At 38.2% G+C, this 16,992-nt stretch overlaps 1 protein-coding gene across 3 annotated transcripts in view; it reads right to left on the minus strand.

Moving 5' to 3' along the window:
- Nucleotides 1–16,992, minus strand: part of XPO4 (exportin 4) — a 114,440-nt gene that overhangs the window by 19,446 nt on the left and 78,002 nt on the right. For all 3 annotated transcript variants that reach the window (XM_028531894.2, XM_036018407.1, XM_036018406.1), the window contains 7 exons: nucleotides 12,568–12,744; nucleotides 11,813–11,955; nucleotides 11,182–11,327; nucleotides 10,197–10,374; nucleotides 3,909–4,068; nucleotides 3,079–3,248; nucleotides 1,887–2,061 (listed from right to left, as the gene is read on the minus strand). In XM_028531894.2, coding sequence (XP_028387695.1) covers nucleotides 1,887–2,061; nucleotides 3,079–3,248; nucleotides 3,909–4,068; nucleotides 10,197–10,374; nucleotides 11,182–11,327; nucleotides 11,813–11,955; nucleotides 12,568–12,744 — 1,149 coding nt within the window. The remainder of the gene's footprint in view (nucleotides 1–1,886; nucleotides 2,062–3,078; nucleotides 3,249–3,908; nucleotides 4,069–10,196; nucleotides 10,375–11,181; nucleotides 11,328–11,812; nucleotides 11,956–12,567; nucleotides 12,745–16,992) is intronic.

Raw genomic sequence — 16,992 nt, forward strand, 5'->3', positions numbered from 1 at the left:
CCGCGACCCGTGGCAGCCCCGTGCCCGCTCTCTCGGCTCGTAGTCCCCTACCAGTCTGGATGTACGGGTCTACTTCAACTTCTAGGCTGTCCGACTTCCATTTAGATAAATCCTCTGACAGTTCTGATATTATGACTGCAAATCATTGTTGTAAATTATTGTGGTTCTGTTCTTGGTTGTGCGAGGAGGTACGATGCGCCCACCTATTCCTCCATCTTGCCGGAAGTCCAAAAATTATAATTTATGGAAAAACATAAGTGCATGCTATTATCATCACTTCTTTAATTTAGCTTTAAGAGAGAGAGAGAGAAGAAGGAGACCCTACAAATAACAGAACACAACTCCAATGCCATCCACAGAATTCAGCCACTATCCTCATCTCTTTCCTATAACACATTAAGCCTCCACAGTTGGGACTGGCAAACTGTTTTCTACGGAGCAGGAGCAAAAATAGGTTTATGATTGTAAGTACATGAAATGGAGTTGATTCTTGCATTATGATTTATTAATTATTGTGTTATTTTTCATACAAACACCTGTAAACCTACTTTTGCCCCACCCTTACAAAGGGCTCGGGGTAAATATTTCAGACTTGGCAGGACATGCTACTTCTGGCTCAACTACTCAGTTATGACTACACTGTCATGCAGACATAGCCATAGATGACATGAAACAACTGAGGTTGAATGTGTTTCAATAAAAACTTTGTAAGAACAGACAACAGGCTAGATTTGGTCTGTGGACTAGTTTGCCAACCTCTGCTCTACAGGGTCAAGCCCAACATGAGCTCTTGCCTGTTTTTCCTTTTCCAACTCTTCTCAGTGTAGAGCAGAACTTCAGACACTCAGCCCTGCCCTGGGTGCAAAAGTGAACAGGCACATTCACGAAGATAATATCTTAGTTCTGTTTAAAGCTCTACGTATAATAACACAATTATTTCAACTATAAATACAAGGTCAGCCTGGTTTCTCTTTTGGTTCTGAAGTCACAACTGCCTAATGTCTGTCCCTTCTAGTCACAGGATTCTAGGCTGGCAACCTACATGCAATGGTAAGTCTTGGTTCCCCATTTATAGCTTATTATATGAGGCAATCCCCAGTAGTTGTTATGGATTGAATTATGTCCCCTCAAAACTGGTACGATGAAGTCTAATCCCCTAGAAACTCAGAACATGGCCTTATGTGAAAATAGGGTTATTTCAGATGTAATAGTTAAATTAAGATCAGATCATATGGGTAGATCCCCTAATCCAGTATAATGTGTCCTCAGAAAGAGGAAATTTGGACACAGGAATGCAAACATGAAGGAGATTGTCGCATGAAGATAAAGACAGAGGTTGGAGTGGTGTGTCTAAAGCCACGCAACATCAAAGATTTCCGACAAAGTCCCAGATGTCAGGAGAGGCCAGACCAAATTCTCCCTCAGAGCCTCAGACAGAAGCAACCCTTTGACACCTGATGTCAGACTCCCAGCTTCCAGACTGTGAGACAATAAATTTCTGTTGTTTAAACCAAGTCTGTGGTATTCTGTCACAGCAGCCCTAGCAAACATATATAGTACTTAATTAACAGCTCCCTTTTCCAGACAAAAGACACTGATTTTTAATGAAGAATTAATATACCACTTCAGGTTCTCATTTGAGTTTGGGGAATAAAATACCTAAACTGCAGAATACATGATAATTAATATTCAATATCATCACAAGTAGATATGAGCGAATCCTTAAGATGTTAGTTATAAAACAGTAAGCTTCAACCTATACATTAGGAGGAAAAATAACAGAAAAGTGATAACTGATGCTTATGTCTCCACAGACTCTTTCATGGCAACACAAAGACAAAACAAGTCTGACCAGCAGGTACAATCACAATCAGGGGCACTATTACCTCGGTCCAATACTGTTGTTTGGTTTCTGTGTCCATCTGTGCAAAACCTCCCAGGACAAGAGCCTTCATCAGCGTCCTCTGCACAGGACTAGACAGGAAATTCAGAGGAGGGCTTCGGCTTGCAAACTGCTTAGCTAAATTCCACCAGTTTTCACACTGGATTACCAGGTTTGCCCTATGGGCAGAAACAGCAAAAGATATACCACTTACACTGTATGTATACTAAGTAAACAAAATGGAAGGTAGCTGGATTTCATTAATTTTAAAGTACAGTACACTAGGCATAGACTTTGGAGTCCCACAAGCTTGCATTCAAATCCCATTTGGAATATGACAATGTAAAATTTTTTACTCTTTCTTATCAACTTCCTGATCTGTAAAATAGGAATAACAACAATAATAACAACCCCAAATCTCATGAATGAGACTGATGTGCTTAAAGGAGATAATCTGTATGAAAAGCTTCAAACAGTACCTAGTAAATTGTAATCAATAAATATAGTAGCCAATGACAACAATGACAATAATTGTATTCCTATGCAGAAAGAGAAAAACGATGCATTTCCAGAATTTACTGTAGAAAGCACTAAAAATTTTACTCTGCAAAATTAATTGTTAAATTATCAATTTTTCTCATCTTTAAAATGATAATATTAATAGAATACCTGAAAAATGAAATGGGACTCTTCTATATTAAAGTTTTTTAAAACTTTAATTATAAACAAATTACTACATTAAACATGCATGTTATTCATAAGACACTTCAATGATGAATCCTTGAACAGTCAATGCAACCATCACTGGTAACACAGGAAAGTCCTATTTGCACTTCTAACAATAACATGACATTTTGTTTTTTCTTTTAAAGATTTTTAAAAATTTTATTTTCAGAGAGAGGGGAAGAGAGGGAGAAAGAGAAAGAAACATCAGTTGGTTGCCCCAACCAGGGACTAAACCTGCAACCCAGGTATGTGCAGGGAATTCAGGTTACCTTCCACTTTGCAGGATGATGCCCAAGCAACTGAGCCACACCAGTCAGGGCCGTGATACTGTTTTTTAAACACATTGCTCCAAAAATGCAGTGTCTACCTGGACTTTAGGACTATGTAACTGTGTGCCACTTGCAAACTCTACACCAAAAAGCAAACTGAAGTTATACACACATACAGCCTGACTCTTACTAGCAGCTTACCTTTCTCTTCTTTCCACCAAAGTGACGAGGAGCTGCACAGTGTCATTTGCAAGGTCCTGCTCACTACTCCACACTGAGAGATTACTGATGACTTTCTGTAAGAGGTAGCCAATAATCCACTGAGAACCCTCTGTATCTGCTCCAAATGCTGTACTGAATGGCAGACTTATCTTGAAGAGAAAACCAAGTTTTTTAGGTCAGAAAAAAAGATCAGCTAAAAAAAAATCCACAGAAAGTCAACTGAAATTAGCATCTAAAAATGAAGCACTGCTTACTTTACATTCAATTTTATAATTGAATTCATATCCATAAATCATAAAAAAGAGATCCTCAACACACCTACCATATTTTTGCTATGCATAATGCACACTTTTCTGCCCAAATTTTTGAGGGAAAAATAAGAACATGCATTATACATGGGTACAATGATTAAATACCATGGGTATAATAATCCCATGTACAATGAGCACTAAAACACAGGTGTGCATTATACACGGTAAAATATGATAAACTTTTCAATTATTTTCCTAATAGCTATAATTGTTCTGTTATTAACACACTAACATGATATTTTCATCAAATACAAAGAACATAAATTAATCCATTCTCAAAGAGCAATTTATAACTTAATATTAGTTAACATATGCTGAATTAAATGATGTACCCTAAGAAAAGTTATTAAAATCACGTGCCATTCATATAGTTCTCTTCCATGTGAAAATGTTCAGCTTAGTCACATTTTAATGCGAAAATAACCAAGAAAATGTTCTCATTTCTACAAATGCTATTATTATAAATCCAAATGAAATTAAACAGTTGTACATTCTGACCTGATCATATAGCTTTTCATCCACCAGGAGGTAAGTCTTTGCCCAGCGTTTTAGAAACCAAACAATATCTTTGCCCATTTGAGGGCTTAGCAGATGGGTGAGATCTGCTCTTATTGCTCGAGACTCAACTTCTGAAACTCTGAGAACGGCAGATAGCAGCCTATGGGTACAAAAAAGAAGTCATTTATTCTTCTATTTATTAGTCATTTTCTTCATAAAAGTCCCTTTCTGATTCCCAGCTCTCTGGATTTAGGCCAGGCTACACTTGAAATTTTCATCAATACAGCTGTAGAAAAATGCTCCACTTTGTTGCTGCCCTTTTAGGAAGTAGTAAACAAGACAAAGAGCTGAGGGGATTGATGGCCAAAGACACCTTCTACTGAAGTTGTTACTGCATTACTATCTAAAGAGATTTTTCAGATTCAAACTGGAGAAATTCATAAAATTAAAAGTTCACAGTAAATGCTAAATTCTTCAGCACACCATTACTACTTAACACTGCCATTGTTAGTACTGTTTGTTTTTATACATTGGTGATTCTGTGGGTCAGGTTCTGGTAATTCACTTATCTAGAATGTTCTGAATATTGAAACCTATCTCTAAATCTGATAGTCCTATTCATTTCTTAACAAACTTAAGTCTTAATGGTATTTTAAAATAAAACTCTTGCTAGAAAAATTGCCTACATGATGCCTACAATGTCCTTTCCTACACTACTTAATGGCTGTGTTATGTTAATAAGGCAAAGCATGCAGAAAAATAAAGCATTTGTTCCAGGTGGGTTAGGGGAGCACACAACCAGAAGTGATACACACACACACACACACACACACACGAAGTCTGTCCTGAAAAAGTCCAGCCATTGTTAATATAAAGAGAACAGTTTGCAGCAGCCAAGGAAAGTAGACTGGAATGAGCATGTGTGAACAATGACAACTTCACTGTACTAGTCAGTGCGGGGCGGTAGATGGTGTTGAGTGAGCATGTGTGCTATGTGGCCATTGCATTCAAAATAACTTGAGTAGAGCAAGAGATATGCATGAAATTTTGCATTAAGCTTGAACATTCCTCCATAGGAACTATTCAGATGATTCAGAAGGCCGCAGCTATGGGCCATGGGTGATTGGCAGCTTCACCACGACAACACACTGCTCACACATCACATCTTGTGCAGAACTTTTTGGCGAAACATCAAATCACCCAGGTGACTCAGCTCCCTAAAACCTAGATTTGGTGCCCTGTGACTTCTGGCTTTTCCCAAAACTAAAATCACCTTTGAAAGGGAAGAGGTTTCAGACCATCTATGAGATTCAGGAAAATACAACAGGGCAACTGATAGTGACTGGGAGAACTGTGTGAGGTCCCAAGGTGCCTACTTTGAAGGAGACTGAGATGTCCTTGTCCTGTGTACAATGTTTCTTCTGTCTTTTTAAATAAATGTTTCTGTTTTTCATATTACATGGCTGGATACCTTCTAGACAGACCTTGTATATTTAACTTGACTTCAGTAAAAGGCAAAGCAGCAGGATTTGATGGAAAGAACCCATTATCACACCATTTTGTTACTATCAATGTCAACCAAGAAAGGCATTCTAATCACAGGAAGTCTGGCTTCTACTGTCCCTACTATTTTCAAGATGACTGAAACTGTCCGCCTATGATGAAATCTTAGACATTTCAGTTCTTTATCCAGCTGGATGTTCCCAAAATGCCGGACACTGCTGACACTCTGCCCTTTTGAAATGCCTTCTCTTGCACATCTCCCTTATTTCCCCCCTCAGCTCTTTCTTACTCTTCCCCAGGCTTTGACATCTTCTACTCTGACTTCCTTCTTTAAACAGGTGGTTCCTAAGGTTCCTCTCCTTTTTCACTATATATATTCTCCATACCACCAATGCTCAAACTTTTAACAAAATTACTTTAGGGTGCATGTGAAAATGACACCCTGATAACCTCACAACATATTTAAGTGGGCGTGTCAAATTCTCCCCATAAGAATAAATAGTTTTGGTAAGACAAAATTTGATGCTTTTTAAAATGTTCTTCTCTAAAACAAATCTCATTAAGATATCTAGAAACAAAATTTTAAAAAGCACAGATTTAAATAATATAATTTTTAGCCTAACAGAATCTGAAATAGTTACAGTGGCTATTTTAATTTATGCATTGGAGTTTAATTATCATTCTGTTGCCAATACTCACCGCATCCATTTGAAAAAGTAAACAAGTTTCTATGAGTTAGAAATTTTACATTGTTTCCTTTTCTCCTTAAATTTCTGTTTTGGTTTCACCTCCCCCCCATCCCGCCGCCCCAGACTCTTATCCTAATATAATAAATGTTATACTCATTTTATTTTTAACTTTTATGTATTATTATTTTTTTAATCCTCACCAAAGGATATGTTTATTGATTTCTGAGAGAGAAGAGGAAAAAGAGGGAGGGAAGGAGAGGGGGAAGAGAAGAAGTGAGGGGGAGGAGGAAGAGAGAGAGAGAGATCTATGTAAGATAGAAACATCGATCGGTTGCCTCTTGTATGCACCTCGACCGGGAAACTGAATCTGCAAACTAGGTATGTATGTACCCTGTGTGAGGATCAAACCCACCACCTCTTGGTGTGGAGGAGGATGCTACAATCAAGCAAGCCATGGGCCAGGACTATACTCCTTTTATTAATTACACAATATACTTCTCTAAAACAAATGTCTAGATGCTAAAATACAATTTTTTTAAATTTCCAATGACCTTAAGATTTTTAAAATGTCTTCTGGATTGAGTTACTACAATACTTACTAGTACACAATTACACAAAATATAAACACATTTAAATAAAGTATTAAACATAAATATATAATTTTATGCATCTCTGAATGAGATTAACGTAGCAGCATTTTATTTTCCAAATCAGTTTATCTGTGACAAAACATTACTTATCACTAGAATAAGACAGAGTTGAGTATAATCTGGTCCCTATTTTTTTATTTTAATAGATAAAAAACCTGAGAAAATACATTCTCATAAGTAAATGGAAGGCATTTTTAAAATAAGATTCCTCAATTATTTGAACTTCTTGCAGGTTATATGCCAAAAATCATACAGCTCTACCACCAAAAACTATTTTTAATAATATTATAGCTGACAACTTGATTAGATCACTCTTCAGTATTATTTAAGGCAAAGGACTAAAAACCTCCTGATCTGCAGAATTATTGGTGATCTATTATTCAGTCACTCAATTCCAATACCACATTATTTGGTATTACGCAGGTTTCTACACACCTGCCAACCATCACAGTAGACTTTGAATGAGGAAGAGTTTTGCCTTTTTTTGTAAAGTGGGAGCAAGGTCAAGAATAGAACCACAGATAGATGAACCTGGGGTTCCCAGTAGCCTGTCCTCATGCCCCCCTCTCTCTTCACCACCCTCAACCAACCTCAAAGTCCCTGCGAACTGCCCCTTAAAACACCTGTCATCCATCTGCCTTTCCCATCGTTTTTACCCCACTAACAGAAATGCTTCCTAACTTACCAGTCACCCATCCTCCAAACTGCAATCCTCTAACAAAACAATGTGATCAGCTCACTTCCCTGTTTTGAAACCTTTTCAACACTTTTACTCCAACTTCATTAATCCTGTTCCACAGCCCACCCTATTTCTGCACCCTCAGCAGGCACCTCTCCCCTTGGATGCATGCCAGTCTTCTCTTCCTTCCTGGCCCTTGCTCGGTTACTATCAGTGCCTGGAATAGTCTTCCCCTTCCCCTGCACACTGCAACTCCCATGCATTCCCTCAGTGTCAGTGTAAATGCCACCTCTTCTGAGGAGCCCTCCCCTTGATCTTCCCACGTCACTATCACACTTCTACTGCACCCTCAGACCCTGGCATAGTAGGGAGTTGGAAAAGTTGACAACAAAGTCACAATACTGTTTTAGTTGTTGCTCTCCCAAGACTGATACCCTGGTCCTACTTCAGTTTCTTCAGCATGCTATCTGAACATGTTTTACATTTCAGACAGCAACTAGTGTCCTGTAGAATACAGTCTTGGTGTTATGGGAAATCTTGGATTACCTTTGCATTTCATAAACCAGAAGTCAGCACAGTGAGTCAAAGAGAGCTTTCTTCAATTTCTCACAACCTCTACTATGACTCTGCTCTGAATCAGCATCTTTCTCTGGATGAGAGCAACTAGTCTCTTCACTGGTCTCATTGCTCCCACCTCTGGCCCTGGTAGTCCACTCTCAATGCAGCACGGTCACCTGGTCTGCTCAAAACCCTACAGAAGCACCCACTCCATTCATAGCAGATACCGTAAAAGCCCAAAGACTTTACTGATTCCCTTCTATTTCCCCTCCAACTCCATCTACCACACAATTTCACCTTACTGTGCTCCACCCGCCACGGCAGGCCCTATTGGTCCTGGATGAGGGCCTGCAGTGGGGCTTCCGCATCCACTGTTCACTGTGGCAATGTTTTTCCTTAGCCTTCCCAGGCCCTAACCAACCTCAAGCTTTGGTTCACCAGACACCTTCTAAAGGAAGCCAACAGTGACTACAAGACTTAAAGTTATAAGCAGTTGTCCTGGCCAGTGGCTCAGTTGGTTGGAGCATCATCCCTCCAGTACAACAAAAGGTTGCAGGTTCAATCCCTGCTCAAGGCATGTACAAGAGGCAACCAATCAATGTTTCTCTCCCTTTCTTCCCTCTCCCCCCTTTCTAAAATCAATAAACATATCCTCAGGCGAGGATTTTAAAAAGTAAAGTTACAAGCAATCCCTGAGTCTGCACTCCTAATCCCTGCACCCGGCTCAGCCTCTTACCACAGCTTCCTATGGTCTCCTAACATAAACAAAATTAATTTATTCATTGTCTCTCCCCTACAGGGAGCTTCAAAAGGGGAGCAATTTGTCTGTTTTGCTCACTAATGTATCCCAAATGCCTAGAACAGTGCCAGATACATAGGAGGTACTCAATAACTTCTGTCAAATATTTTCTTCAAGAAATGTAAATTTATTTTTTAATCAAATAAGTATTATTTCTCCTGTATACCATTCAATTTCACATTACTTCTTTAGACTAAAAAAATAAAGCAAAAAAACTGGTGGTTTTCTTTGGTGGTTGTTTCAACTCTCTCCTTATTCCTCCATAGTCTGTGCTCTCAGGTACCAAAATGTTTTGCTCCCACAGTGGTGACTGGGACTGGCAAAAATAGAAAAGCACTGAAAATACAAGGAAAGCATCCCTGATGATACTGCCCAGGCAAGAAATATGAGAGAGTATCACATGACAGCACACTGAAATGAACAGCCTTTGAATTAACATTCACCATGAATCAAACCAAAGCAAAAGCAATGATTTCCTGACACTTAATCACAGGCCTATAGTCATCCTAAAAGGAAGAGAGAAAACTCTTCCAATGCAGCACTGATATTTTATTTCAAACAGGAGAATGCAATGATAAAAGATTAAGTTCCCAAACATTTCCTTGATAATAGCTTACAAGGTCAATATTTAAAAGTCATACTTTCTACTGCACAGGCTCAAATGATACCCATGTATTTTGGCATTAAGATAAAAAAATTAAGGGGCACAGCACCTTGTATGAGTTACTGATTTTGTAACTGACAAAACCAATGTTATTTCATCATTGATATCTCTGCCTGCCACCTAAATTTAAATATACTGAAATTTAAAATGCTGTTTTCAAATTCACTTTTAGGAGGACTTAGTTCAGGTTTACCCCTCCTCACTGTCATCATTAAAAAGTAATGAAAAAGTTGCCATTGCTATTAGGAAGATTAAAATAAATTCTTTCAATTGAGGCACAAAGTCCTGTAACTTCATTGACAGGGCTTTCAAGATTCACATATTTGGTATAAATAGTTCTATTTTATGAGAATCGGTTTCCTTAAGAAAGACACTAAACTGTAACTCTATCTTTATGAACAGTAAGTACTTGCTAACATTCATCTGGTCTCTAAGAATGTCATGTTCCGTTTCTTGCATTTACGGTGCCTGTCCCCACCTTGGTACTACTTTCTGACAGACAGGGTGTGGTCACTGTACGCTTGCTCTCCTAAATGAGATGGGATGGCTATCAATCTCACCAAGTGGTGCTGCTTAAACATAGTGAGTACTTGCCGTCCTTGTTTATTTCAAGGCTTCTCCAAGTTTTATCTTCTTACATGTTATCAGGTTTACAATGTGTCTATCACTCAAGTCATCTACCCATCAACTCAGAACTTAATAAAACAGTATAAATTACAAGAGCACAGCTATAGAGTTCATATTACCTAATCACAGAATCTGTTCTGTTGTACCCTGGGATGGAAGAAGCCTTTTCTCCTGGAGATCCCAAAATTTGAAGTGTTGTATTAATGTCAACTTCAGATGAATGCTTAATGGAATATTCCATTATTTCTGGAGGTATTAGCGGAGTCTCTCCCTGAGTATCATCAGCTAAGAGGTAGCCTTCAGTTTAAAAAAAATTAAAAATGAACACTTAACAAATCTACATTTATCAAATTGTACTATAAATGTCTTGTTTTATTTGATTTCTATATAAGTTGATGTAAAAGTAAATTATAATTTAATATGTTAATTTCAAGATTGATGAGAAGAAACTTTCTATTTCTTAGATAATTTACTCTCAGAAAACAGGAAAGAACAAAGGACAAATGTTTATTCAACAATTTTATCACTTATACTGACATGTAGGCTTTTTAATCTACTACCTTTTAGTCATTTCAGTAATATATTCTGTAAAGTTAATAGGAATTTCACTATTATCTATATCAAAAGTCAGTATTTGGGGATGCCTTTTCAAAAATTAAAATTTTTTTTTCCTGATTATTGAAAACATAGAAACACTAACAGTATGGTTACAAAAGAAGACTCTAAAAGTCGGACTGCCTAGATTTGCATTCTGGCTCCAAAAATTAATAGCAGTATAGCCATGGGCTAGTTCCTTATACTTTCCAAGTCTCAGCCTCTTCATTTACAAGAAGGGGATAATAATGACAATAATAATACCTAATAATAGTATCAATTCAATGGGCTACAATGAGCCCCACATAAAATATTCAGTATGCAATAGGCACTGAATACATGTTAGCCAATATTTTTTAAAAATGCATCCATAGCTGTAACATATAACAGCTGTCACCAAAATTCATCCAATACTACGTATGGACTATTATTTTTAATATATGAAGCTTCTTTTTAAGGCTTAAACTGCTCAGCTGGCAATTATGTTTTAAAAGGAAACAACCAACCAACCTGTAACTAAAATAAGCCAGTGAATATCTTCATATAGGTCATCAAGCATTTTGTTGTCAATGGTTCTTGAACCAGGTGAAGCAAGTAACTGCTGCTGATGTCGCTGTAACTGACTGTGGAGCCTTGTTACTCTTTCTTCTAATAAACTAAAAGAAGAAAAAAACAATAGTTTCATAAAGTTCAATAAACAGAGACCTAGAATAATGTAATTTCCATGTGTGAAACAACATAAATTAAGATCTTAGCACAAAAACACATATACAAAAGTATTTATCGTCATACACAACTGTTCTTATAGCACTACAGGAACTGTGATTTATCATTTATGAGAGAATTAAAACAGTGCTTTACAAACAATCAAGGTTTACAACTGGCATTTGAAAACTGCTTATTACAAGTTTTTACTGATAGGGGTCAAACCATGTCTCATTCCATGTTTCCATAACTCCTCTACCATCTATGCTGCAGTGTCTGGGCTCCAATGCACAAGCCAAGGAACGCAACCTTGAGCATGCTTCTGTCCGCTTGCTCCAGTGTGTGGGGTGCATGCAGGGTTGGGGAGCATGTGAAGTGCTTTCCAGGGAAGTGTGAGTACAGAGCATCTGCTCCATGGATTCTGTGGACTGCGTACCTTGTCAGAAGGGGTATACAGTGCTCTGCAGCAACTCTTCCTAGCATTCCCACACTGGCTAGTTGATCTGAAAACTGGTCTCGATCATCCTCTTGAAGCTCACTTATCTCTTCTTCCTCACGAGAGGCCACGCCATTGGCAGTCTGTTGTCAAGGAGAGAAACGAGTGATGAGCTGCATGCCATCGCCTCACCAGCCACATGTCTCTGCTGCGCTGGGAGACAGCCTCTGTACCTCACACGGGGAGGGGACTAGATAGAGTGTGCCTTCAGTGTGGCTGTCCAGGGGCCCCTATCAGACTGTGCTGACAGCCCTGCAGTCACTCAAAGGGGGAAACACAGAAGAGAAAGAAGGGAAGGACAGACCCAGAGCGCACATACATAAACACAGTTCTAACTACCCACCCCCAAACCACTTCCCACACCAGACCATTTAACTTCTATCACTGAAAGCTCTGAAATCTTTAAGATCCATGGTCCTTGGATACGAGAAGTCATTCATACCACTTAACAACTAGAAGACACAGGTGAGTAACTAAAAACTGAAGACAAAGGAGGTAATTACCAGTCACATCCCACAAAACATGATACAATTAGACAAGAGACCACTTCTGCTCTCCATCTAATGTTCTCAGCAAATCCTCTAAAGAGGCTTAGCCCAAATTTCTAGCATTACACAAGGTATAAGAAGATAAAACAGACAAAACAGAGCCTATGATGAAACACATTTTTAATCACAATCTGGCTTAAAACTTACCAAATTCCTTGTGCCATCTGGAGCGGCCAGGTGACACTGAATGTAAGAATTGAAGACTTGAACTGCATGCTGGGTAAAAAAGCCTTTATGGAAATGTTTGTCATCCTGGACCAAAGTCAGCCAGGACTCCAGCAACTTGTCATACGCTTCCATGTACACCATGTCATCTTTATCAAGCTAGAAGGAAAAAAGTTTCACAAAACAATGGCCAAAGAAATAAGGTGGGTATTACAACAAGAGTCACACAGCTATGCATTTAGTTTTATAAGTTTTTCCTTTAATAAAGGTTCCCAACTATTATTCAATTATATAGCTAAATTTGTTCTAAAACTAACCAGTCAGGTCAAGCATTGCAGTAAAGAATGCATAGCCTATCTATTAAACTTTCTAAAATCTTTCTAATAATCTAAACAATTCTTAGGCAAACAGGAATTAATGTTTATTTTTTAACAAGACTAGCTACCTCAATGCTTTATGGAACATGTATTTTTCACATAAAAATAATATTAACATTTTTCTGTAGTGAAGACCTGTTAGAATGAAGATATAAAATGTGTACTTACTACACACTTTTGAGTGAATTTTAAAACACTGAAGAATGATGACTAACCTAACCTGCATACTCAAGAATGTAGGGAAAACTTCACAGATGTTCCTTAATATTTTATTATTTTTTAAAATTAAAAGTAAGACAGCCTACAGAGGAGTTTGAGGAAAGTGCTGAGGCCTTCCTACTTAATTAGTAACCTGGACACATAATTTAACCTGTGTATAGATTTCTTCATCACAAATTCACTAGATCACCATTCAGTGAAACCCAGAATACTTAGTGTCATGCACTATGCTTAGCACAAACACATTCATGCTTTTGAGCTCAGTTCAATGGAAAATGAGAAACAAAAAATTACAGAAAATACACTAATAGCCATAAGAGATAAACAGATTTCAGGGTTCGTTTTTAACATCTCTCATAGTTACAAATAAAGAAGCAGAGTCTCTGAACTATGTATATATTCACTCTTAAAAAGGTTTTGGCACAACCCACCACTTCCAACATTCTGTTCAGTGAAATAAGGAACACTGGAAGTCTATAGACCTAATCTGTAACTTCCTTTTCTGGTTTCTACAGCCAACATACTGGCCTCACCTACAAATACAGAACTCTGGAACCTTCATTAAAGAGTACTTTCATCAACTTGTCAGTCACTCAAAAAAGGAAAGTACTAAAATATCTACATCAAGTATTCCAGATTCAGCAGGACCATGTGGACACTACCACCAGCTCATGACATCTAAGCACCAAGTACACTGCTTCCAGTGAATCATTTCCTTGTGCTTTTAGCTTTCGCTAACCACTGCCTACAAGGAAAGTTATTTTCTGGGGCAGATAAACCTTATAACAAACCCATTTCTTATTCCATTTGTTCCTGGCCTTGAAACTACATACAGTTTAAGCTCTCACTTGATGTCATAGGTAGGTTCTGAAACTTTAAGTAAGAACGTGTATGACTAATCCACTTTTACCACAGACTGACTGGTATGAAACAACGTTATTCGAGAACCAGATGGATAATGCAAATAGACAACATTCTTTGAAAGTCACTGGAACACAGTCACCTTGTAAATAGTCCATTCTTGCTATTTGTGGCAATATGTTCTATAAAGTCGCCATGAACTCTGAATTAGTGCACTCAGGGTTATGTTCTTTCTGTTTTTCACCAGGCACAGATGAACAAACAGACCAACACACCACGTTGTTTTAAGTTTGTTTATAGATACTCATGGCAACAGCGCTGCAACTTGTGTCTGAATGCAACCTGTCTAACATCTGCATTTGCTCTACATCATGGCTTCCTTGCTCTCTGGAACACCAGACAGAAATCAGCACAACACTGGGGGTAGAGTGTGTGGAGGGCTGGGAGGTCATGTCATTTTAAAAAGTGAAATCATCCAGTTAACGCATAGGAAGAACTTTAACATCTTGTGACAAAAATTTGAAATATCCCATTTCACAAAAAAATGCAGAAAATGTATCACTGGAGAGTGTAAAAGGGAGGCTTGTTTGCAGTATGAGGGCTGAAACAGGAAGGCAGAGAACTGAAAACAAAACTGCCTTGTTTGACCTCAGCTGGGAATAAGCAAGCCAGACAATTCTACTAACCGTCATTCTTTGCATGCATCTAAGAATGATTGTGAAAGTGCCACCAGTTCTGATTTTGGAGTTACAAATAGATGTTAGCAACAGGGCTACCATATTTTTCTGACTACAAGATGTACTCCCTTCCCCCCACATTTGGGAGGAATAACGGTTGTTAATGCTGCTGTTGAGTTCTGTTTACATTTACATTCATTAAATATTATGTTATTTATGTTATTAAATATTTTACCCCATTTTTTTGCTTCAAATTTTTCTTTGCTCTTTTCCTCCTCTAAAACCTAGGTGCATCTTATGGTCTGAAAAATACAGTACTTTGTAAATATGGAATCTGCAAAATATGAGGATCAACTGTACTTGTCTCTAGTAGGTTCTAACTAAGTAATTAAGCTGGTTCTTTTTGCTCATCTATCATGAAAATGTATTGCCCTTTTGAAAACTTTGATTAATTGATGACTTTTTTTTAATATATTTTATTGATTATGCTATTACAGTTGTCCCATTTCCCCCTTCACTCCCCTCCACCCTGTACCCCCTCTCCCACCCACCTTCCCCCCCTTTAGTCCATGTCCATATGTCATACCTATGAGTTCTTTAGCTTCTACTTTTCCCGTACTATTCTTGCCCTCCCCCTATCTATTTTCAACCTACATTCTATGCTACTTATTCTCTATACCTTTTCCCCCTCTCTCCTCCTCCCACCCCTACTGCTAGCCCCCCATGTGCCCTCCATTTCTGTGGTTCTGTTCCTATTCTAGTTGTTTGCTTAGTTTCTTTTGGTTTTGCTTTAGGTGTGGTTGTTAATAATTGTGAGTTTGCTGTCCTTTTACTATACATGTCTTTTCTTTATCTTCTTTTCTTAGATAAGTCCCTTTAGCATTTCATAAAGTAAGGGCTTGGTGATGATGAACTCCTTTAATTTGACCTTATCTGAAAAGCACTTTATCTTCTCTTCCATTCTAAATGAGAGCTTTGCTGGATGGAGCAATCTGGGATGTAGGTCCTTGTCTTTCATGACTTGGAATATTTCTTTCCAGCCCCTTCTTGCCTGTAAGGTCTCTTTTGAAAAATCAGCTGACAGTCTGATGGGAACTCCTTTGTAGGTTACTGTCCCCTTAGCTCTTGCTGCTTCTAGGATTCTCTCCTTCGTTTTTACCTTGGCTAAAGTAATTATGATGTGCCTTGGTGTGTTTCTTTTTGGGTCCAACTTCTTTGGGGCTCTCTGCGCTCCTTGGATTTCTTGGAAGACTGTTCCCTTTGCCAGTTTGGGGAAGTTCTCCTTTATTATTTGTTCAAATAACTGTTCCACTTGCTGGTCTTCCCCTTCTGGTACCCCTATAATTCGGATGTTGGAACGTTTAAAGGTGTCCTCGTTGGTCTTAAGCTTTTCTTCGATTTTTTGAATTCTTATTTCATCATGCTTTCCTGCTTGGTTGATTCTATCTTCCTTCTGGTCCACTGTGTTGTTTTGAGACTCAGATTCCTTCCTTTCACTATTGGCTCTCCTCCGTATATCTTCCTGCATCCCTTTTATGGTAATCTGCATTTTTTCATGTAATTTGGATCCAAAATCCACCAGTTCTGTGAGCTTCCTGATCACCAGTGTTTTGAACTGTGCATCTGATCGATTGGCTATTTCTTGGTCACTCAAAAGGATGAGTCCTGGGGGACTGATCTGTTCTGCTGGAAACATGTCTTCTGTCTTTCCCTGTCTCTCAATTGATGACTTTCTTAAAGAACAGCCAAGTGCTTGGTTCCATAAATGCAACAGCATATTCATTAAGATTTATAAATACTGTCTTGGCCAGTATGGCTCAATTTGTTGGAATACCATCCCATAAACCAAAGGGTTGTGGGTTCAATTCCCTGTCAGGGCACATAGTAGGGTGGGGTTTCAGTCCCCAGTTGGTGTGCATATAAGAGGCAACCAATCAATGTTTCTCACATCTCTCTTCCCGCCACCACTCCTTCCACTCTCTCTAAAATCAATGAGCATGTCCTTGAGTGAGGATTAAAAAAAACATTTATAAATACCAATGAAAAGGATTAATTCAACCAATTTGTCTTCATTTATACATCATTTCCTTCCAACCACTTTTGTACTGCTTCCAACAATCCAATTACAAACGATATTAAGTAAAATTTTGTTACATGAATATCAAAAATGATCAACAGTGTTAATATCATTTAGCAAAATATGACAGTCCAAAACAAACCCTTTTGTCATAAAATACCGGGTGAAGTCTCCCTATGTAATGAGAATGCCGTAT

The sequence above is a fragment of the Phyllostomus discolor genome, chromosome 2, assembly GCF_004126475.2.
Source record: "Phyllostomus discolor isolate MPI-MPIP mPhyDis1 chromosome 2, mPhyDis1.pri.v3, whole genome shotgun sequence".
Classification (NCBI taxonomy): Eukaryota; Metazoa; Chordata; class Mammalia; order Chiroptera; family Phyllostomidae; genus Phyllostomus; species Phyllostomus discolor.